The sequence below is a fragment of the Pseudophryne corroboree genome, chromosome 6 (genome assembly GCF_028390025.1).
Source record: "Pseudophryne corroboree isolate aPseCor3 chromosome 6, aPseCor3.hap2, whole genome shotgun sequence".
NCBI lineage: Eukaryota > Metazoa > Chordata > Amphibia > Anura > Myobatrachidae > Pseudophryne > Pseudophryne corroboree.
The window spans coordinates 569439348-569463771 of NC_086449.1; the positions used below are offsets into that span (position 1 = coordinate 569439348).

General features: G+C 49.6%; 1 protein-coding gene across 4 annotated transcripts in view; it reads left to right on the forward strand.

Moving 5' to 3' along the window:
- Positions 1–24424, forward strand: part of SYCP3 (synaptonemal complex protein 3) — a 596881-nt gene that overhangs the window by 213981 nt on the left and 358476 nt on the right. For all 4 annotated transcript variants that reach the window (XM_063927814.1, XM_063927813.1, XM_063927816.1 and 1 more), the window contains exon 4: positions 834–868. In XM_063927814.1, the coding sequence (XP_063783884.1) occupies positions 834–868 (35 nt within the window). The remainder of the gene's footprint in view (positions 1–833; positions 869–24424) is intronic.

The following is a 24424-nucleotide window of genomic DNA, read 5'->3' on the forward strand; positions in this document are numbered from 1 at the left end:
GTCATACTAAAATATACACCAGAGTTTTATCTATATAAAGCATATGAAAAATATAAAAATTATTTTAGAAATATCTTCTTTGTATTATTCTAATAATTTTTATAGTCAAAACTCTGAAATAAAAAGTCTACGGCAGATAAGACAGTGGCTTCATGCCTATCTTTTCCACACATCTCTGATCAACAGTCACCAAATTTCCAGCAGTATAAACTGCTGCACCTGTGTATAATGCCCACATGAACCCTTGTGCTCATATATTGTATCCGCAAGTCCCTGGTGGGAACAGCTGTGCTCTGGCCAAATGCTCCACCTCTGGAGCAAAGATCTGTGCTGCTGAGTATGACCTTTGTAATGTTTAAAAACATATTCTCCCAGGATTCAGCCCTTTGCTGAAAAGTTTGGGGCTGGGTACCACTATAACAGGTTTCCCTTTATGGGGAGATGTACACAATTTGCATCCCCTACAAGTTAATAATGATTTGCATCTCTAATAGTTTTGCAGCATGCTGCTTACATGTAAATTTTGGACACAAATGCGTCTTAACGCATCATGAGGCCCTGTATTTCAAATATATAAACTCTAGCATAGGTTACAGATGTGAGGAAGGAAGGGGACACTATACAGTGTGGGTTTGGTTCCAATAGGATCCTCTCTCTGTGGAATTTGTATCTACTCCCTGCATTTATACCCACATACACACACTCCAAAGATACTCTATGTATATCACTGAATGCTGATTATTTCAGCAAATCGTACTCCTATTGGCTTTTCGTTTTCAGAAATCTTGTATATTTATTAACTGAACATATTTATTCACATTTCTAAATTATAGAGGAGAAGTGCAGAACATGTTGGAAAGATTTGGAGGTAAGGTTTCATCTATGATTTCATTCAATTAGTTATGCTACCCAGAGAATTCAATTTTCTTTTGATTAACAATAAATTATCAATTATCATAATTTTTGTTATTTTAATAGCTATTATCTGTCTGTGTCATTTCGAAATGAACAAGATCTTGAAATTTGTTCTCTACTTGGGAGTGGATGGAAATCAAACATCAACCATGTCATGTAAATGTGCTCTATCCACCGTGTTATCTTCTGCAAATTATGTCTTATTTTGTATTTTGGTATAAATGTAGATGCACTTCTGCTTACTAATGAATACCTCCAATCTTCCCAACACCACCAATTTTGGAGCCTAGCTGATGCCCCCTTTGTACCTCACGATCTGCTCATAAAACAGTAGATATTTGGGGGGGTCATTCCGAGTTGATCGCTAGCTGCTGTTGTTTGCAGCGCAGCAATCAGGCTAAAAATTGGCATTTGTGCGCATGCGTATGCACCGCAATGCGCACATGCGACGTACGGGTACAAAGTCCTTTGTGGTTTTGCACAGGTTCTAGCGAAGCTTTCTGTTGCACGGCACAACGCAGGAAGATTGACAGGAAGGGGGCGTTTCTGGGTGTCAACTGACCGTTTTCTGGGAGTGTTTGGAAAAACGCAGGCGTGCCAGGGAAAACACAGGCATGGCTGGGCGAACGCTGGGCGGTTGTGTGACGTCAAAAGCCATCCCTCCAATGTTAGAATCAACGCACACGAAGAGTAAGTCCTGGGCTGGTCTTGTTTTGCACAAAATGTTTTTGCAGGCGCTCTGCTGCACAGGCGTTCGCACTTCTGCAAAGCGTAAATACACTCCCCGGTGGATGGCGACAATGCGTTTGCACGGCTGCTAAAAACTGCTAGCGAGCGATCAACTCGGAATGACCCCCTTGGTTCACACTTGGTGGCACTGTAAAACTGAATACACTTCTTAGTGAAATGTGTGATTGAAGCTGGACAGCTTTCATGGCATGTTACTTAGCTTTGGCCCTCATTCCGAGTTGTTAGCTCGCTAGCAGATTTTAGCAGCATTGCACACGCTAGGCCGCCGCCCTCTGGGAGTGTATCTTAGCATAGCAGAATTGCGAACGAAAGATTAGCAGAATTGCGAATAGAAAATTCTTAGCAGTTTCTGAGTAGCTCGAGACTTACTCCTACACTGCGATCAGCTCAGCTTATTTCGTTCCTGGTTTGACGTCACAAACACGCCCTGCGTTCGGCAGCCACTCCCCCGTTTCTCCAGACACTCCCGGGTTTTATCCTGGCACGCCTGCGTTTTTTCGCACACTCCCAGAAAACGGTCAGTTTCCCCCCAGAAACACCCACTTCCTGTCAATCGCACTCCGATCACTTTAAAGATGAAAATTCTTTGTTCGGACGTGAGTAAATCGACTAAGTTTTGTGCTAAAATACTTAGCGCATGCGCACTGCGTACCATGCGCATGCGCATTTTTTCCTTAATCGCTCCGTTGCCAAAATCGGCAACGAGCGAACAACTCAGAATGACCCCCTTTATCAGAACGAAAATATAAGAAAGAAGAGGATACCCAAAATTGTGTAGAACTGCTACATAGGTGATATTATTTAATAGTGTTGAACTAAGTCACTTTCTGCTGTGGATTACTAAAGATATATATCTAAAATCATTGTAAATTATTTCGATTTCTGAGTCATTATTTGCTGTCACAATGATATTCCACAATCCACGGCGGATAAAATGCCTTGCCTGTGCGTCAGTTTTTAGAAGTTGTGAATCATTTATTTCTGCTGCGGGGTACACTGGGCCCCACAGGAATGACATTGGGGTGTAGAGTAGGCTCTTGATCCGTGGCACCGACAGGCTCAAAGCTTTGACCTTCTTCCCAAGATGCATAGCACCGCCTCCTCTATAACCCCGCCTCCGTGCACAAGAGCTCAGTTTTGTAGTTGGTGCCATGCAGTAAGCAGGCATACAACAGGGGGGCTGCTCCAGCAGCCCTGGGAGAAGCTTTTAAAGAATATTGAAGACTTCAAGGGCTGCAGCAGAGACACTGACTGTGTTAGATGTCAGTCAGACATCTCCTGCTGCAGCTCCATCACCTCCCCCGGCGGCGCTGTACACTCCCGCGCCCTGGTTGCCGGGTACCTACAGCGGAGGCTCCAGTTTTCTTCCAAGTTAGTCACACACACGACAGCTGTTCTCCCGGATCGCGTGGCCGCACTCAGGGAGGAGGTAAGGGATCCCCTCGACGGGACCCGCTGTAAATCGCGATCCAGCACGGCCGGTGGGAGGCAGGTCGCACGTGCTGGCGTGGACACTGTGGTAGTATAGGGACCACACTAGACCACCAGGCATGGGTACAGGTCGGTTTTCTCTCATAAAACCGTTTTATTAAGCCCCCAGTACCCGGTGGTGAAGTCCAGCAGGGGGATAAGGCTTTGACCTGTAGCCCCTCCCCCAGCCCCAGGGTGCCATTTAGAGTAAATGTTCCTGCCCTGGAGCTGCATCTCTCTCTCTCCCTCACTCACTCCCTGTCAGCGTTTGGGCGCCATTATAGCAAGCAGAACTGATCCTGGGACTGTTTGGGCAAATCCTCCTCTGTCAGCGCTGTGCATTTTACAGGACACTTAAGTATTCTACATGTCTGCTGACAGTGTTAGTTAAGAAAAAGTGCATTTAGTCAGGGTTATTTCGTACAAGTACCCTGTGATATACATCCAGTCTTTACTGTGCATTGTTATATCTATTAAGTGTATAGCTATACATAGTACTACCCTGTATTGCTAGTACATTGTCATTTTATTGCATGTCATAATTTCTGCATTGTACAAACTCTGACTCTGTGTGTGTGCATGTAGCTGCTGTGTGACCTCCATTTCGTGTATCTCACTCAGATTGCTATCCCTATATTCTATAACCTGAGGGGGCTAAGTGTGTCAGGTTTATCATAATATAGGCAGTTCAAAGGATATACTCAGTGTATTTTTCTCTGTGATTTTTAGTCACCATATAACTCTTGAATTCCCTGTTTGTGCTGATACACTGCACAGGAAGTTCTTGCCAGGTATTGTGCAGCTAATATTGTACTGTGTTGCCTTGCATTGAGCTTTTGATTATGTCAGTTACAAAGGGCAACGGAGCTGGGGCTGATCCGTTGTGTTGATGCTGCAGACACATTTGAGGATAACATAGCAGATGAGGGTTCAGGTTCTGGGGGTTCCTTACCACCCAGTGGGACTGTAGCAACGGGGGTGCAAAATTACCCACCTTGGGCTACCTTCTCCACGCTATTGAATACGCCCCCTATGGGACCACCTGTACTGGTACAACCGCTTATGGTTCCCGCCGTTAACCCGCCGTGGGCAGATCAACTGTCCAATCAGTTACAGCAATTGAACCAATCACTGACTGCTCAAAAGTCTAACCCTCGCCCGCCTAAGACCAAGGGGTCCTCTAAGCGGGCAATTACTTCCTCACAATCCACCAACGTCCCAAACACCTCTTCTGATGAGGATGGCGTTTATAGGGACCCCACAGATTCTGATCCTGATGCTTCTGATGGGAAAGTTGTTTCACAGGTGGATGTTCCTGACTTGTTAGAGGTTATCAGGCTCAATCTTCAGGTTGATGATGAACCGGAGCCTGACGCAGCCCCTAAGAATCCGGACAGGTTTAAACGTCAGAAGGTGGTTAAACAAGTTTTACCTCACTCTGAACATTTAGTTGACATACGTCAGGAGTCCTGGGAAAATTCAGGAAAGAAGTTCACGCCTCACAAGAAGATGCTGGCTCGCTACCCCCTCGCTGTGGAGCTAAGTTAAAATTGGGAAACACCCCCGCCAGTGGATTCGCAAGTGGCGCGGCAGGTAGTATCCTCAGCTCTGCCTGTAACTACCGTCACGTCCTTGAGAAAGCCGACGGACAAGCGTGTGGAGGGTTGTTTGAAGGCAATCTACACCCTAAACAGTGCGGTGCATAGACCCACTATTGCAGCGACATGGGCTGCTGAAGCTGTGGAAGCGTGGGCTCAGGAGCTGGAGGCGGAGTTGCCTTCCAATGCTTCTGATCAAGCTAGACAATGCCTGTCGTATATTGTTACAGCATCTCATTACATTAAAGAGGCGGCTTCTGATGCGGGTATTCTGGTGTCCAAGGCTTCTACTACGTCCATTCTGGTTCGCCGAATTCTCTGGTTACGGTCCTGGTCTGTGGACATGGACCCTAAGAAAACCCTGGAGGTACTCCCCTTCAAAGGATACATTCTTTTCGGAAAAGACCTCAACAAGATAGTGGCTGACTTAGCGTCTGCTAAAACAGCATGTCTTCCTAGTACTGCTCCTTCGGTGCCGAAGGCTAAGAGTACTTCCTTTCGCTCCTTTCATCCTTCAGGGGAAGCAAAAGGTCAGGCGTACCCAAAACAGGTTCGCACTTCCAAACCCACTAAGCCCAAACCCAAACGGGCCTGGGCTGCCCGTCAGCCTGCTTCCAAGAATGACAAGCCTGCCGCATGATGGGGCGGGCCTCCCTCTGGGGGATCCCAGGGTGGGGGGCCGACTACTAAGGTATACCCAGGAATGGTTGAAGACCACTTCCGATGCCTGGGTACAGGAAGTCGTCACTCGAGGTTAAGCCGTAGCCTTCAAGAATCGTCCCCCTCATCGATTTTGCCAGACAGACGTCCCTTCGGATCAGGTGAAGGCAAAAACTTTTCATTCGGTGGTACAGTCCCTCCTGGACACAGGAGTGGTAGTACAGGTGCCTCTGGCTCAGAGAGGCAAGGGGTACTATTCACCGCTATTCCTAGTCCCGAAACCGAATGGGTCTTCCCGGCCCATTCTCAACCTCAAGTCCTTGAACAAATTTGTGAGGGTCTCCAAGTTTCGTATGGAAACTCTTCGCTCTATTGTTCTGGCCTTGGAGCCTGGGGACTATATGGCCTCACTGGGCATACAGGATGCTTACCTGCATATTCCTATTGCAGTGTCGCATCAGCAGTACCTGAGGTTTGCAGTTGGCAACCTCCATTACTAATTTCGGGCGTTACCTTTTGGTTTGACCACGGCTCCGCGAGTCTTCACCAAGGTCATGGCGATAATGATGGCTGTACTCCGCCGTCAAGGGGTCAGGATCCTACCGTACTTGGACGACTTGTTGATCCTGGCAAATTCCCCAGAGATTCTCCTACGCCATCTGGATCTGACTATCCAGTTTCTGCAAGCCCACGGGTGGCTCATCAACTGGAAGAAATTCAACCTGGTTCCTGCTCAGAGCATGGTGCACCTGGGGGCTTTGTTGGACACTCACAACCAGCGGTTGTTCTTGTCTCAGGAGAAAGTCCTGAAGCTTCAGTACAGGATTCGATGCTTCCTATCTCGCCCGCCACGGCAATGCAAGTGCTAGGTCTCATGGTGTCGGCTTTCGACATGGTGGAGTACGCTCAATAAGAATCCCGCCCTCTCCAGAGGCTGATTCTTGCCAAGTGGGATGGCCTGCCTCACCGGATCAAGTCTCAATTGATTTCATTGTCTCCGGAGGTCCGTCTGTCACTGAGCTGGTGGCTTCAGGACCAACGATTGAGCAGGGGTCGTCCCTTCTGGATCTCCAACTGGGTTCTTCTGATGACGCACGCCAGTCTGAGGGGTTGGGGCGCGGTGTTGGAGCAACACTCCCTTCAGGGTCGCTGGACCAACGAGAAGTCGCTCCTCCCGATAAACATTCTGGAATTGCGGGCGGTGTTCAACTCATTGAACTTTGCCCAGAATCTAATACAGAACAGACCTGTTCAAGTACAGTCGGACAACGCCACCACGGTGGCGTACATCAATCATCAAGGCGGCACTCAAAGCCGCGTGGCAATGAGGGAAGTATCACGGATTCTTCAGTGGGCGGAACGCCATCTGCCAGCCATATCGGCAGTGTTCATTCCGGAGGTCCTAAACTGGGAAGCGGACTTTCTCAGTTGTCAGGACGTACACGCCGGAGAGTGGAGCCTCCACCCAGAAGTGTTTTAACTTCTCGTGGACATGTGGGGCCTTCCAGATGTGGACCTGATGGCATCTCGACACAATCACAAGGTTCCGGTCTTCGGAGCAAGGACAAGGGATCCTCAAGCGACGTTCGTGGACGCACTGGCAATTCCATGGAACTTTCGGCTGCCATACGTGATCCCTCCGGTGTCACTCCTGCCCAGAGTAATAAGGAAGTTCAAGCAAGAAGGAGGAATCCTACTTCTGATCGCTCCAGCGTGGCCCAGACAGCATTGGTTCTCAGACCTTCAGGGTCTCTCGATAGAGCGTCCCCTTCTACTTCCGCAGTGCCCAGATCTCCTCGTTCACGGCCCCTGTGTATATCAGGATTTAGCCCAATTGGCTTTGACGGTGTGGCTCTTGAAGCTTCCATCTTGAGGGCCAAAGGATTTTCTGAGGCAGTCATTAAAACCATGTTGAAGGCCCGGAAACTGGCTTCTGCTCGGATTTATCATAGGGTCCGGAATTCCTACTTTGCTTGGTGCGCATCTAACAATCATGACGCTTACAAGTTTAGTACGGCCAAACGTTTGGCCTTTCTACAACAGGGCCTGGACCTGGGCCTTCGTCTGGCCTCCATCAAGGTTCATATTTCTGCCTTGTCGGTTTGGTTTCAGAGAAAAATTGTGACCTTACCTGATGTGCATACGTTCACTCAGGGTGTGTTGCGGATTCAACCTCCTTATGCCCCGCCAGTGGCTCCTTGGGACTTGTCGGTGGTTCTGGAGGCATTGCATTGGTCTATGTTTGAGCCTCTTGAACCTGCAGACCTTAAATGGCTTTCTCTTAAGGTATTGTTTCTACTGGCTATTGCCTCTGCTAGACGGGTGTCGGATTTGGGTGCCTTGTCTTGTAGGTCACCATATCTGATTTCTCTAACGTCCTAGTGGATGCTGGGGACTCCGTAAGGACCATGGGGAATAGACGGGCTCCGCAGGAGACTGGGCACTCTAAAGAAAGATTCAGTACTATCTGGTGTGCATTGGCTCTTCCCTCTATGCCCCTCCTCCAGACCTCAGTTAGAATCTGTGCCCGGCCAGAGCTGGGTGCTCCTAGTGGGCTCTCCTGAGCTTGCTAGAAAAGAAAGTATTTTGTCAGGTTTTTTATTTTCAGAGAGCTTCTGCTGGCAACAGACTCTCTGCTACGTGGGACTGAGGGGAGAGAAGCAAACCTACTCACTGCAGCTAAGTTGCGCTTCTTAGGCTACTGGACACCATTAGCTCCAGAGGGATCGAACACAGGTACCTAACCTTGATCGTCCGTTCCCGGAGCCGCGCCGCCGCCCCCCTCGCAGAGCCAGAAGTATAGAAGCAGCAGAAGCAAGAAGACAAAGAAATCGGCGGCAGAAGACTCCTGTCTTCACTTAAGGTAGCGCACAGCACTGCAGCTGTGCGCCATTGCTCCCGCAGCACACCCACACACTCCGGTCACTGTAGGGTGCAGGGCGCAGGGGGGGGCGCCCTGGGCAGCAATTAAGATACCTGATGGCAAAAGTATACATATATACAGTCAGGCACTGTATATATGTGCGAGCCCCCGCCATTTTTACACATGAGAAGCGGGACAGAAGCCCGCCGCTGAGGGGGCGGGGCCTTCTTCCTCAGCACACCAGCGCCATTTTCTCTTCACAGCTCCGCTGGAAGGACGCTCCCCAGGCTCTCCCCTGCAGTATACAGGTGCAATAGAGGGTAAAAAAGAGAGGGGGGGCACATAAATTTAGGCGCAGAGATATATATATATAAAAACAGCAGCTACTGGGTAAACACTAAGGTACAGTGTAATCCCTGGGTTATATAGCGCTGGGGTGTGTGCTGGCATACTCTCTCTCTGTCTCCCCAAAAGCCTTTGTGGGGTCCTGTCCAGTCAGAGCGTTCCCTGTATGTGTGCGGTGTGTCGGTACACCTGTGTCGACATGTTTGATGAGGAAGGATACGTGGAGGCAGAACAAGTGCAAATAGATGTGGTGTCGCCCCCTACGGGGCCGACACCTGATTGGATGGATATGTGGAAGGTGTTAAATGATAATGTAAGCTCCTTACATAACAGATTGGATAAAGCTGTAGCCTTGGGACAGTCGGGGTCTCAACCCATGCCTGCTCCCACAGCGCAGAGGCCATCAGGGTCTCAAAAGCGCCCAATATCCCAGTTAGTTGACACAGACGTCGACACGGAACCTGATTCCAGTGTCGATGACGATGATGCAAAGTTGCAGCCTAAAATGACTAAAGCCATCCGCTACATGATTGTGGCAATGAAGGATGTGTTACACATTTCTGAGGAAAATCCTGTCCCTGACAAGAGGATTTTATATGTATGGGGAGAAAAAGCAAGAAGTGGCTTTTCCCCCGTCACATGAATTGAATGAATTATGTGAAAAAGCATGGGATTCCCCTGATAGGAAGGTAGTAATTTCCAAGAGATTGCTGATGGCGTATCCTTTCCCGCCAACGGACAGGTTACGCCGGGAATCCTCCCCCAGGGTAGACAAGGCGTTGACACGCTTATCTAAGAAGGTGGCCCTGCCGTCTCAGGATACGGCCACCCTAAAGGATCCTGCGGGATAGAAAGCAGGAAGCTATCCTGAAGTCTGTTTACACACATTCTGGTACGCTGCTGAGGCCAGCAATTGCTTCGGCCTGGATGTGTAGTGCGGTAGCAGCATGGACGGATACTCTGTCTGAGGAGTTAGATACCCTGGACAGGGACTCTGTTCTAATGACCCTGGCACATATCAAGGACGCGGTCCTATATATGCGGGATGCCCAGAGGGTCATTTGCCTGCTGGGCTCTAGAGTAAACGCAATGTTCATTTCTGCCAGAAGGGTCTTATGGACTCGGCAATGGACAGGGGATACCGACTCTAAAAAACACATGGAGGTTTTACCCTATAAGGGTGAGGAATTGTTTGGGGACGGTCTCTCAGACCTAGTTTCCACAGCTACGGCTGGGAAGTCAAATTTCTTGCCTTATGTCCCTCCACAGCCTAAGAAAGCACCGTATTACCAAATGCAGTCCTTTCGTTCGCAAAAGAGCAAGAAAGTCAGAGGTGCATCCTTTCTTGCCAGAGGCAGGGGTAGAGGAAAGAGGCTGCACCACGCAGCTAGTTCCCAGGAACAAAAGTCCTCCCCGGCTTCCACTAAATCCACCGCATGACGCTGGGGCTCCACTGGCGGAGCCAGGAGCCGTGGGGGCGCGTCTCCGACATTTCAGCCACCAGTGGGTTCGCTCACGGGTGGATCCTTGGGCTATACAAGTTGTGTCTCAGGGATACAAACTGGAATTCGAGGTGACGCCCCTCACCGTTACCTAAAATCGGCCTTGCCAGCTTCCCCCATGGAAAGGGAGGTAGTGCTGGCAGCAATTCACAAGTTATACCTCCAGCAGGTGGTTGTAAAGGTTCCTCTCCTTCAACAGGGAAGGGGTTACTATTCCACTATGTTTGTAGTACCAAAACCGGACGGTTCGGTCAGACCCATCTTGAATTTAAAATCCCTGAACATTTATCTGAAGAAATTCAAGTTCAAAATGGAATCGCTCAGAGCGGTCATTGCAAGCCTGGAAGAGGGGGATTTTATGGTGTCTCTGGACATCAAGGATGCTTACTTGCATGTCCCCATTTATCCACCTCATCAGGAGTACCTCAGATTTGTGGTACAGGACTGTCATTACCAATTCCAGACGTTGCCGTTTGGGCTCTCCACGGCACCGAGAATATTTACCAAGGTAATGGCGGAAATGATGGTGCTCCTGAGAAAGCAAGGAGTCACAATTATCCCATACTTGGACGATCTCCTCATAAAGGCGAGGTCCAGAGAGCAGTTGCTGATCAGCGTAGCACACTCTCAGGAAGTGTTGCAACAGCACGGCTGGATTCTGGATATCCCAAAATCGCAGCTGATTCCTACGACGCGTCTGCCCTTTCTGGGCATGATTCTGGACACAGACCAGAAGAAGGTGTTTCTCCCGGCGGAGAAGGCTCAGGAGCTCGTGACTCTAGTCAGAGACCTCTTAAAACCGAAACATGTGTCGGTGCATCACTGCACGCGAGTCCTGGGAAAGATGGTGGCATCATACGAAGCCATTTCCTTCGGCAGGTTCCATGCGAGGATCTTTCAGTGGGATCTGTTGGACAAGTAGTCCGAATCGCATCTTCAGATGCATCGGCTGATCACCCTGTCCCCCAGGGCCCGGGTGTCTCTTCTGTGGTGGCTGCAGAGTGCTCACCTTCTCGAGGGCCGCAGGTTCGGCAAGCACTGTCAGCAGTGTTCATTCCGGGAGTGGACAACTGGGAAGCAGACTTCCTCAGCAGGCGCGACCTCCACCCGGGAGAGTGGGGACTTCATCAAGAAGTCTTCACGCAGATTGCAAGTCGGTGGGAACTGCCACAGGTGGACATGATGGCGTCCCGCCTCAACAAAAAGCTAAAAAGGTAGTGCGCCAGGTCAAGGGACCCTCAGGCGATAGCTGTGGACGCACTGGTAACACCGTGGGTGTTCCAGTCGGTCTATGTGTTTCCTCCTCTTCCTCTCATACCCAAGATACTGAGAATCGTAAGGAAAAGAAGAGTGAAAACAATACTCATTGTTCCGGACTGGCCAAGAAGGACTTGGTACCCGGAACTGCAAGAAATGCTCACAGAGGAACCATGGCCTCTGCCTCTCAGACAGGACCTGTTGTAACAGGGGCCTTGTCTGTTCCAAGACTTACCGCGGCTGCGTTTGACGGCATGGCGGTTGAACGCCGAATCCTAGCAGAAAAGGGCATTCCGGATGAAGTTATTCCTACGCTGATAAAGGCTAGGAAGGACGTGACAGCAAAGCATTATCACCGTATATGGCGAAAATATGTTGCTTGGTGTGAGGCCAGGAAGGCCCCTACAGAGGAATTCCAGCTGGGTCGATTCCTGCACTTCCTACAGTCAGGTGTGACTATGGGCCTAAAATTAGGGTCCATAAAGGTCCAGATTTCGGCCCTATCCATCTTCTTTCAAAAAGAACTGGCTTCACTGCCTGAGGTTCAGACGTTTGTTAAGGGAGTGCTGCATATTCAGCCCCCTTTTGTGCCACCAGTGGCACCTTGGGATCTTAACGTGGTGTTGGATTTCCTGAAATCCCACTGGTTTGAGCCACTTAAGACTGTGGAACTAAAGTATCTCACGTGGAAAGTGGTCATGCTGTTGGCTTTAGCTTCAGCTAGGCGTGTGTCAGAATTGGCGGCTTTGTCAGGTAAAAGCCCCTATCTGGTTTTCCATATGGACAGGGCAGAATTGCGGACTCGTCCGCAGTTTCTGCCAAAGGTGGTGTCATCTTTTCATTTGAACCAACCTATTGTGGTGCCTGCGGCTACTCGTGACTTGGAGGACTCCAAGTTGCTGGACGTAGTCCGGGCTTTGAAGATTTATGTAACCAGAACGGCTGGAGTCAGGAAGACTGACTCGCTGTTTATCCTGTATGCATCCAACAAGCTGGGTGCTCCTGCTTCAAAGCAAACTATTGCTCACTGGATCTGTAACACGATTCAGCAGGCTCATTCTGCGGCGGGATTGCCGCAGCCGAAATCAGTGAAAGCCCATTCCACAAGGAAAGTGGGCTCTTCTTGGGCAGCTGCCCGAGGGGTCTCGGCATTACAGCTTTGCCGAGCTGCTACTTGGTCGGGTTCAAACACTTTTGCAAAATTCTACAGGTTTGATACCCTGGCTGAGGAGGACCTTGTGTTTGCCCATTCGGTGCTGCAGAGTCATCCGCACTCTCCCGCCCGTTTGGGAGCTTTGGTATAATCCCCATGGTCCTTACGGAGTACCCAGCATCCACTAGGACGTTAGAGAAAATAAGAATTTACTCACCGGTAATTCTATTTCTTGTAGTCCGTAGTGGATGCTGGGCACCCGTCCCAAGTGCGGACTTTCTGCAATACGTGTATATAGTTATTGCTTAACAAAGGGTTATGGTTATGTAGCATCGGTTGAGTGATGCTCAGTTGTTGTTCATACTGTTAACTGGGTAAGTTTATCACAAGTTGTACAGTGTGATTGGTGTGGCTGGTATGAGTCTTACCCTGGATTCCAAAATCCTTTCCTTGTAATGTCAGCTCTTCCGGGCACAGTTTCCTTAACTGAGGTATGGAGGAGGGGCATAGAGGGAGGAGCCAGTGCACACCAGATAGTACTGAATCTTTCTTTAGAGTGCCCAGTCTCCTGCGGAGCCCGTCTATTCCCCATGGTCCTTACGGAGTCCCCAGCATCCACTACGGACTACGAGAAATAGAATTACCGGTGAGTAAATTCTTATTTTTTCACCGTGATCGGGCGGTTCTTAGAACATGTGCCGGGTATTTACCTAAGGTGGTGTCTTCTTTCCACCTTAATAAGGAGATTGTGGTTCCAGCCTTGTCCTCTCCTGAATTGTCTACCAAAGAGCGGTCTTTGGATGTGGTATGTGCTCTCCGTATCCGTGTGAAGAGAACTGCCTCCATCAGGAAGTCGGATTCTCTCTTTGGTTTTCACAAAAGTGGCTGGCCTGCTCACAAGCAGACCCTGGCCAGATGGATTAGAATGGTGATTGCACATGCTTATGTACAGGCTGGCCTTCCAGTGTCACGATCCGGGTATCTGGACGCCATTTCTTACCCATCAGATGCCTCCTAAGGCTGGCTCAGCGCTCCAGGACCGGATTCCATCTGTTATCCTGATGTGTACATTCCTGTATCCTCTCCTGTCACTCTGGGACGCTGTCACAGTAAACGCCATATTACACCTGGCATGGCGTCTCCCGCGGCCTCCGCCGCCGTCCCTGAACTTCTGCATGCAGAGTGTCTGAGTGGCGATTACGTCAGCCGCGGCCTCCGCTGTGTCCGCGTGGTTGGATGTGCATCTGTCAGCCTGGCGCCTCCTGTCTCCGGTGGCCGGCGCCGCCATTACTGTTTTCATTACCACATGGATTACAAACCAAACTTCCCTCCAAGTGTCTGCATGGGCGCAGCCATCTTGGATTCTGTCAGCTGATCATTTCCACCAATCTGTTCTCAGTATTGATAATCTGCATAATTGCCTAGCCAATCCCTTCCTTGCTGCAGGTATAAATACACTGTGCCTGAGCAAGGAAGGCGTCAGTGCTTTGGTTGTCAAACCTAGTTCCTGTTTGTCTCTCTCCTGTGATTGTCTTCCAGGTTCCAGCTCCTGTCTCAAGACTTCCACCATAGAGACCCGCACCAGCATTCCACCTGCGGTGTAGCCTGACTCTCCAATCCATTGTGGATTCATCTGTTTCCAGCTACAACATTACCTGCTTCCAGCTCAGCTTCCAGCAGAGTACAGCTTCCCTTAAAGGGCCGGTGTCCTTTCTACACTTTACCACTCTCCACCGGTATTATTATTTCTCCGCTCTCAAGTTCTACATTTCAGTTCATATTTCATCGCTCCCAAGTTCATTTATTATTTAACTGGTTCCAACCAGTATCCACTCCGTGCTAACAACAGTCTGGTTCCAGCCAGTATCCACAGCAGCTGTTTTATCTTCAGCAACCCAGCTTTTCCTGGAACACCAGCTGGCACAATCCTGGGTTATCTCCATTGCTACAGTCGGGCCTGGTAAGGACTTTCCATCTAGAAGATCATAAGAACTATCTCACACTACCAGTGCCCTGTGGCTCCTGCCATCCTGTAGTACCCAGGAACTGTATTTATTCTTTGCTGACTTTTACGTTTTCTTTTACTGCTGCTGTGTTGCGGAGTTGTCATAATAAACATCATTGACTTTTATCCAAGTTGTCGTGGTCACGCCTTCGGGCAGTTATTATTCATGTTACTTACATGTCCAGGGGTCTGATACAACCTCCCAGGTTCCGGTACATCTCAGCCCCTACAACTGAGGCTGCCTCCCGTCAGCTCAGGCCCTCAGTTGTGACAGTAAGCACTGACCTAATGAATCCAGCCGGAGACCAGGATCAAGCGGCCAGGCCGATGCAAGAACTGGCAGCCCGACTAGAACATCAGGAGGCTGCACAGGGCCACATCATCCGCTGTCTCCAGGATCTCTCTACTCGGCTGGATGGGATTCAGACAACTCTCCGTGGATCAGGCGCGTCTGGTGCGTCAACCACAGTGACTCCAGCTATAACCCCACCCACCTTACCCATTTCTGCTCCACGTCTTCATCTTCCAACGCCAGCAAAATTTGACGGATCTCCAAGATTCTGCAGGGGATTTCTCAACCAGTGTGAGATTCAGTTTGAGCTACAACCTGGCAATTTTCCAAGTGACCGTACAAAAATTGCCTACATTATTTCTCTTCTCAGTGGCTCAGCCCTTGATTGGGCATCACCATTATGGGAGAGGTCCGACACCCTGCTATCTTCCTACACTGCCTTCGTGTCAACATTCAGGCGCATCTTCGACGAGCCAGGCCGGGTAACCTCAGCTTCATCCGAGATTCTCCGTTTACGCCAGGGGTCACGTACTGTAGGACAATATCTGATACAGTTCCAGATCCTGGCATCCGAACTGGCATGGAACGACGAGGCCCTGTATGCTGCATTCTGGCATGGCTTATCTGAGCGTATTAAAGATGAGTTAGCTACCAGAGACTTACCTTCTAAGTTAGATGAGCTAATCTCACTCTGCACGAAAGTTGATTTACGTTTCAGAGAGAGAGCAACTGAGCGTGGAGGATCATCTGCTCCAAAATCTTCTGCTCCTCCTCCTCGTCAACTGTCACCATCTAAAGATGAGCCCATGCAACTTGGCCGTTCCCGTTTAACTCCTGCTGAGCGCCGAAGACGTCTCTCCGAGTTTCTCTGTCTCTATTGTGCAGCTCCGTCTCACACCATTAATGCCTGTCCCAAACGTCCGGGAAACTCCAAATCCTAGCTCGCCAAGGAGAGGGCCGGCTAGGAGTAATGATCTCCTCTCCATCTCCTCAAGATTGTAATCTCCCAGTCTCGCTTCAAGTTGCTCAACGTTATCGGAACGTCATTGCCCTCCTTGATTCCGGAGCAGCTGGGAACTTTATTACCGAAGCCTATGTTAAACGGTGGTCCCTACCCACCGAGAGACTTCCTTCGTCCATTTCTTTAACTGCCGTGGATGGCAGCAAAATTTTTGATGCAGTTATTTCTTTAAGGACTCTACCAGTTCGTCTGAGAGTGGGAGTTCTACATTCCGAACTTATTTCTTTTTTAGTGATTCCAAGAGCCACACATCCTGTGGTCCTGGGCCTTCCATGGCTCCGTCTTCACAATCCTACAATTGATTGGACGACTACGCAAATCCTGGCACGGGGTTCCTCCTGTGCTGAGACATGTTTGTTTAAAGTATTGCCTGTCTGTTCTTCCTCCCCCAGGTCGTCTGATGTTCCACCTCCTCCATATCAAGATTTCACGGATGTGTTCAGTAAAGCTTCTGCTGATATCCTTCCTCCTCATAGAGAATGGGACTGTCCGATTGATCTCGTTCCAGGGAAGGTTCCACCTCGAGGCCGAACTTATCCGTTGTCTCTGCCTGAGACGCATTCTATGGAGGAATATATTAAAGAGAACCTAGCAAAGGGGTTCATTCGACCTTCTTCTTCTCCAGCCGGCGCAGGCTTCTTTTTTGTAAAAAAGAAAGATGGTGGTCTGCGGCCGTGCATCGACTACAGAGGTTTGAACGACATTACCATCAAGAACCGTTATCCTTTACCCCTGATTACTGAGCTCTTTGACAGAGTTAGCGGAGCTACCATCTTTACAAAGCTGGACTTGCGAGGTGCATACAATCTCATCCGGATCCGTGAGGGTGACGAGTGGAAGACCGCCTTTAACACCCGTGACGGACATTATGAGTACCTCGTCATGCCCTTCGGATTGAGCAATGCTCCAGCTGTCTTCCAGCATTTTGTCAATGAGATCTTCAGAGACATTCTATACCGTCATGTCGTGGTCTAACTAGACGATATCCTCATTTTTGCCAACGATTTAGAGGAACATCGTTTTTGGGTTAAAGAGGTTCTGTCCCGTCTCCGTGTCAATCATCTCTATTGCAAATTAGAAAAATGCGTCTTTGAAGTCAAGTCCATTCCGTTTCTAGGGTACATTGTGTCCGGTTCCGGACTAGAGATGGATCCTGAGAAACTACAAGCAATCCAAAATTGGCCGGTACCCTTAACCCTCAAAGGGGTCCAGAGGTTCTTAGGGTTCGCCAACTATTACCGAAAGTTTATACGAGACTTTTCCACCATTGTGGCGCCTATTACTGCTTTCACTAAGAAGGGTGCTAACCCGTCCAAGTGGTCTGAAGAAGCCATGCAAGCATTTCATCTTTTAAAACAAAGGTTCATCTCTGCGCCTGTTCTGAAACAGCCTGACATCGACTCTCCTTTCATCTTAGAGGTGGATGCCTCCTCCGTTGGAGTAGGAGCGGTGTTATCTCAGAGGGCTAAAGATGGCCATTTACACCCTTGCAGTTTCTTCTCCCGGAAGTTCTCCCCAGCTGAGCGCAACTATGCTATTGGCGACCAGGAGTTGCTAGCCATCAAGCTCGCTCTAGAAGAGTGGAGGTATCTGTTGGAGGGAGCTTCTCATTCAATCACCATACTTACAGACCACAAGAACCTTTTATACCTGAAGGGCGCACAATGTCTCAACCCTCGTCAGGCCAGATGGGCACTTTTCTTTTCCAGGTTCGACTTTAAACTCCAGTTCTGTCCGGGCTCTCAGAATCGCAAGGCCGATGCCCTTTCCCGCTCATGGGAGCAAGAAAATGAGTCAGAGTCTTCAGACAAGCATCCTATTATAAATCCGTTGGCATTCTCCACGGTAGGGATGGACTCTACGCCCCCATCAGGGAAAAGTTTTGTGAAGCCGATGCTAAGGAAGAAGCTCATGCATTGGGCCCATGCTTCCCGTTTTGCCGGACATACAGGTATCCAAAAAACCCTGGAGTTTATCTCTAGGTCCTATTGGTGGCCAACTCTGAAAAAGGACGTCTTGGAGTTTATTGCATCTTGCCCAAAGTGTGCCCAACATAAAGTATCCCGCCAGTCGCCTGCGGGGCAACTGGTTCCACTATCCGTTCCCCGTCGACCATGGACCCACTTGTCGATGGATTTCATTACAGACTTACCCATGTGCAACAAGTTCAATACCATCTGGGTGGTAGTTGACCGGTTCACCAAGATGGCACACTTCATTCCTCTCACCGGTCTTCCGTCAGCTTCCAAGTTGGCTCAAGTATTCATACAAGAGATCTTCCGACTCCACGGTCTTCCTGAAGAAATTATCTCAGATCGAGGAGTTCAATTCACAGCCAAATTCTGGCGAAGTTTATGTCAAGTCCTCCAAGTCAAGCTAAAGTTTTCCACGGCTTACCATCCTCAGACCAATGGTCAAACCGAGAGGGTGAATCAGGACTTGGAGGCCTTCCTCCGCATCTATGTGTCCTCCTCTCAAGATGACTGGGTTCAATTACTTCCCTGGGCCGAGTTCTGTCATAACAACCAGTATCATTCTTCATCTGCTTCAACACCATTCTTCACTAACTTTGGATTCCACCCTAAAGTCCCTGAGTTCCAACCGCTTCCAGCAACATCTGTCCCCGCAGTGGATATCACCTTGCATCAGTTTGCCAATATCTGGAAGAGCGTACGATCAGCTCTGCTCAAGGCATCGTTCAGGTACAAGAAGTTTGCGGATAAGAAGCGTCGAGCAGTTCCTGCTCTCAAGGTGGGTGATCGGGTATGGTTATCCACGAAGAATTTGAGGTTAAGAGTTCCCAGTATGAAGTTTGCACCTCGCTATATCGGTCCTTTCAAGATTGAACAAGTCATCAATCCTGTTGCTTACAGACTCCAGTTGCCTCCCTTCTTAAAAATACCCAGGACATTCCATGTTTCCCTGTTGAAACCGCTGATCTTGAATCGGTTTCATTCCTCACTTCCTCCAACTCCGAAAGTCCAAACTCAACGAGGCGTTGAGTATGAAGTGGCCAAGATCCTGGACTCACGTCACCGTTACGGTCAACTACAATATCTTATTGACTGGAAGGGTTATGGTCCTGAGGAACGTTCATGGACCAATGCTTCTGATGTCCATGCTCCTGCCTTGGTCCGGAGATTCCATTCCAAGTTTCCTCAAAAGCCAAAGAAGTGTCCTGGGGCCACTCCTAAAGGGGGGGGTGCTGTCACGATCCGGGTATCTGGACGCCATTTCTTACCCATCAGATGCCTCCTAAGGCTGGCTCAGCGCTCCAGGACCGGATTCCATCTGTTATCCTGATGTGTACATTCCTGTATCCTCTCCTGTCACTCTGGGACGCTGTCACAGTAAACGCCATATTACACCTGGCATGGCGTCTCCCGCGGCCTCCGCCGCCGTCCCTGAACTTCTGCATGCAGAGTGTCTGAGTGGCGATTACGTCAGCCGCGGCCTCCGCTGTGTCCGCGTGGTTGGATGTGCATCTGTCAGCCTGGCGCCTCCTGTCTCCGGTGGCCGGCGCCGCCATTACTGTTTTCATTACCACATGGATTACAAACCAAACTTCCCTCCAAGTGTCTGCATGGGCGCAGCCATCTTGGATTCTGTCAGCTGATCATTTCCACCAATCTGTTCTCAGTATTGATAATCTGCATAATTGCCTAGCCAATCCCTTCCTTGCTGCAGGTATAAATACACTGTGCCTGAGCAAGGAAGGCGTCAGTGCTTTGGTTGTCAAACCTAGTTCCTGTTTGTCTCTCTCCTGTGATTGTCTTACAGGTTCCAGCTCCTGTCTCAAGACTTCCACCATAGAGACCCGCACCAGCATTCCACCTGCGGTGTAGCCTGACTCTCCAATCCATTGTGGATTCATCTGTTTCCAGCTACAACATTACCTGCTTCCAGCTCAGCTTCCAGCAGAGTACAGCTTCCCTTAAAAGGCCGGTGTCCTTTCTACACTTTACCACTCTCCACCGGTATTATTATTTCTCCGCTCTCAAGTTCTACATTTCAGTTCATATTTCATCGCTCCCAAGTTCATTTATTATTTAACTGGTTCCAGCCAGTATCCACTCCGTGCTAACAACAGTCTGGTTCCAGCCAGTATCCACAGCAGCTGTTTTATCTTCAGCAACCCAGCTTTTCCTGGAACACCAGCTGGCACAATCCTGGGTTATCTCCATTGCTACAGTCGGGCCTGGTAAGGACTTTCCATCTAGAAGATCATAAGAACTATCTCACACTACCAGTGCCCTGTGGCTCCTGCCATCCTGTAGTACCCAGGAACTGTATTTATTCTTTGCTGACTTTTACGTTTTCTTTTACTGCTGCTGTGTTGCGGAGTTGTCATAATAAACATCATTGACTTTTATCCAAGTTGTCGTGGTCACGCCTTCGGGCAGTTATTATTCATGTTACTTACATGTCCAGGGGTCTGATACAACCTCCCAGGTTCCGGTACATCTCAGCCCCTACAACTGAGGCTGCCTCCCGTCAGCTCAGGCCCTCAGTTGTGACATCCAGCTCCTGGCTACTATAAAGGCCCATTCTACTCGGTCGGTTGAACCTTCTTGGGCGGCCCGACGTGGTGCGACCCTTGAACAATTGTGCAAGGCGGCTACGTGGTCTTCAGTGAATACGTTCATAAGGTTCTATGCCTTCGATACATCCGCCTCCTAGGATGCATCCTTTGGACGCCGGGTTCTTGTGCCCGCTACAGTGCGTCCTCTCCCATAAGGAAGTGCTTTAGGACATCCCCAATGTCATTCCCTATGGAGCCCAGTGTACCCTGCAGCAGAAAACGAAATTTATGGTAAGAACTTACCATTGTTAAATCTCTTTCTGCGAGGTACATTGGGCTCCACAGGGCGACCACCCTGACGCACTTAGCTTCTTTGGGTTGGTATGGCATTAGCCGCTGACACCCTCTACTGTCGTGAGTGTGTGGTGTTTGTGGCTACTAACGATTGTCGTCTCTTTTACCTGCTACTGCACTGGACTGGTTAACAAAAACTGAGCTTCTGTGCACGGAGGCGGGGTTATAGAGGAGGCAGCGCTATGCATCTTGGGAAGAAGGTCAAAGCTTTGAGCCTGTTGGTGCCTCGGATCAAGATCCTACTCTACACCCCAATGTCATTCCTGTGGAGCTCAGTGTACCTTGCAGAAAGAGATTTAACAACGGTAAGTTCTTACCGTAAATTTCGTTTTATTATATATTTCTGCTGCGGGGTACACTGGGCTCCACAAGTCTGGACAATGGGGTGTAGAGTAGGATCTTTATCCGAGGCACCAACAGGCTCAAAGCTTTGACCTTCTTCCCAAGATGCATAGAGCCGCCTCCTATATCACCCCGCCTCCCAGCACAGGAGCTCAGTTTGTCAGTTGGTGCTACAGTCTGCAGGCACTTAACAGAGGGGCTGCTCCAAGCAGCCCTGAGAAAAGCTTTTTATGAGGAAAAAAGTGAAGACTTCAAGGGCAGCAGTGGTGGTAAATGTCTTGTGACATTCACTGCTGCAGCTCCAGCTCTCCCCAGCGGCGTTGTACACTCCCGAGCCCTGGTTGCCGGGTACCTACTGCGGAGGCTCCGGTTTTCTTCATGTTAGACACACATGGCTTGGGCTCTCCAGGATTGCGTGGCTGCGCTTCGGGAGGTGGTAAGTGGGTCCCGCTCGTGGGACCCGGTCTTTATCGCGATCCGGCGCGGTCAGTGGGAGGCGGGCTGCGCGCGCTGGCGGTGGACACTGTGGATACAGGTGATCCCACTAGGTCACCAGGGCATGGGCGCAGGTCAGGTTTTCTCTTAAAACCGATCTTAATGTCGCCCACAGTACCCGGTGGTTTTGCCAGCAAGGGGGATAAGGCTTAGACCTGAAGCCCCAAGCCCCTCCCCCAGCGCGCCATTTCCAGCAAGTGTTCCCGCCCTGGAGCTGCATCTCTGTCTTTTCCTCACTCCCTGTCAGTGTCTGCGGCGCCATTACTCCTCAGCACACTGTTCCTGGGACTGCTTGGGCAAATCCTCCTATGTAAAGCCGCCTGGTTGTCAGCGCTGTGCCTTTACATGACACTTAAGTATTCTACCTGCCTTTTTAGTCAGTGTTAGTAAGAAAGAGTGTATTTAGTCAGGGGTTTATAGTACAATTACCCTGTGATATACATCCAGTTTCTTACTGTGTAGTGTTATATCTATTGACTATATAGCTGTGTAAGCTAGTCCAGTGCAGTATTATTGTCTGTAATAACCTTTGCATTGTACAAACTGTGACTATTTGTGTGTGCATTGATAGCTGAGTGGTGTCCATCTCGTGTCTTTCACTCAACTTGCTATCCCTATATTCTATAACCTGAGGGAGCTTGGTGCGTCAGGTGTTATTTAATATAGGATTTTCACAAAGATATACTGTATTACGTATTTTTCTCTGTGATTTAGTCACCATATCTCTCCTTTATCTCTGCTGGTGCTGACTACACTGTGCAGGGGTTTGGGTTTAGGGATATAGTGCTGCTAATAATTGTACTGTGTTACCTCATACTGCAAGTTATATCATGTCTGCTTCTGAGGGTAACGGTTCTGGGGCAGAACACACTGCTGGTGTTGCTGAAGCCACAGGCACATATGGGGAGAATATAGCAGCTGTGGGCTCTGGTTCTGTGGGCTCCTTGCCCACCAGTGGGACTGTGGCAACGGAGGCACATACTGACCGTCTGTGGGCCGCTTTTTCCACGCTTCTGCATACGCTAGTTCATAAACTAACACCCCCTATGGGACCCCCAATGCCGGTACAACCGTATGTGGTCCCTACAGCTAACCCGCCATGGGCGGAAGATTTATCTGCTCAAATAAAGAAGTTGAACCAGTCCCTGACTACTAAAAAGTCTGACCAACGCTCGCCTAAGTCCAAGAGGTCCTCTAAGCGAGCGCTCGTCTCCTCACAATCTACTGCTGTCACTGACACCTCGTCTGATGAAGACACCACATACACTGACCCCACAGGTTCTGACTCAGATATGGCTGATGGGGATGGTAGTTCACATGTGGATGTTCCTGATCTTTTGGAGGCTATTAAGTTAATTCTGCAGATTACGGATGATCCCGAGCCATCCGTTCCTCCTAAGAAACCAGATAGGTTCAAGCGTCAGAAGGTGATTAAACAAGTTTTACCTCACTCTGACCACCTAGTGGATATACGTCAGGAACCCTGGCAAAGCCTGGGTACGAAGTTTGTGCCTCAAAAGAAGATGCTGGCTTGCTATCCCCTCGCGCCAGAGCTGTCTAAGAATTGGGAAACGCCTCCTCCAGTAGACTCACATGTGGCTAGGATGGTGGCTTCCTCAGCTCTACCTGTCACTACCGTCACGTCTCTAAAAGAGCCTAAGGATAAACGTGTCGAGGGTTGTCTAAAAACGATTTACACCCTCACGGGTGCAGCACAAAGGCCCACTAATCCAGCTACATGGGCGGCAGAGGCTTTTGAAGCATGGGCCTTGGAGTTAGAAGCTGAAATCTTCTCTGACCATGCTAGACAATGCTTGTCATATATTGTCACAGCTTCTCGCTATATTAAAGAGGCGGCTTCTGATGCCGGTATCCTAGCAGCCAAGGCCTCTACTACGTCAGTCCTGGCTCGCAGGATATTGTGGCTGAGATCCTGGTCTGTGGATCTGGACTCTAGAAAAACCCTGGAGGTACTCCCTTTCAAGGGGGATATTCTGTTTGGGGAGGACTTAAATAAGATAGTGGCTGACTTGGCTACTGCCAAAACTGCCTGTCTGCCTCATACAGCTCCTTCTGTGTCGAAGGCCAAAGGCACGTCCTTTCGCCCCTTCAGGTAAAGCAAAAGGTCAGGCGTACCATAAGCAGGTCCACACTTCCAATCCTGGTAAGCCGAAGCCCAAAAGAGCCTGGGCTGCCCGTCAGCCAGCAGCCAAGACCGATAAGCCTGCCGCATGACGGGGTGGGCCTCCCCCTGGGGGATCCCAGGGTGGGGGGCCGGCATCTAGGGTATACCCAGGAATGGTTGAAGACCACTTCAGATGCCTGGGTACGGGAAGTATCACTCGAGGTTACGCCATAGCCTTCAAAAACCGACCCCCTCATCGATTTTGCCAGACAGACGTCCCGTCGGACCAGACAAAGGCAAACACTCTGCATTCGGTGGTACAGACCCTCCTGGATACAGGAGTCGTAGTACAGGTGCCTCTTGCTCAGAGGGGCCGGGGGTACTATTCTCCGCTGTTTCTAGTCCCGAAACCGAATGGGTTTTCCCAGCCCATTCTCTACCTCAAGGCACTGAACAAGTTTGTGAAGGTTTCCAAGTTCCGTATGGAAACCCTTCGCTCTATAGTTCTGGCCTTGGAACCTGGGGACTACATGGTCTCCCTGGACATACAGGATGCTTACTCCTATAGCAGTGTCACATCAACAATACCTGAGGTTCGCTATTGGCAACCTCCATTACCAGTTTCGGGCGTTACCTTTTGGTTTAACAAGGGCTCCGCGAGTCTTCACCAACGTTATGGCGGTGATGACGGTGGTATTCCGCAGTCAAGGGGTCAGGATACTGCCGTATCTGGATGACTTGTTAATCCTGGCAAA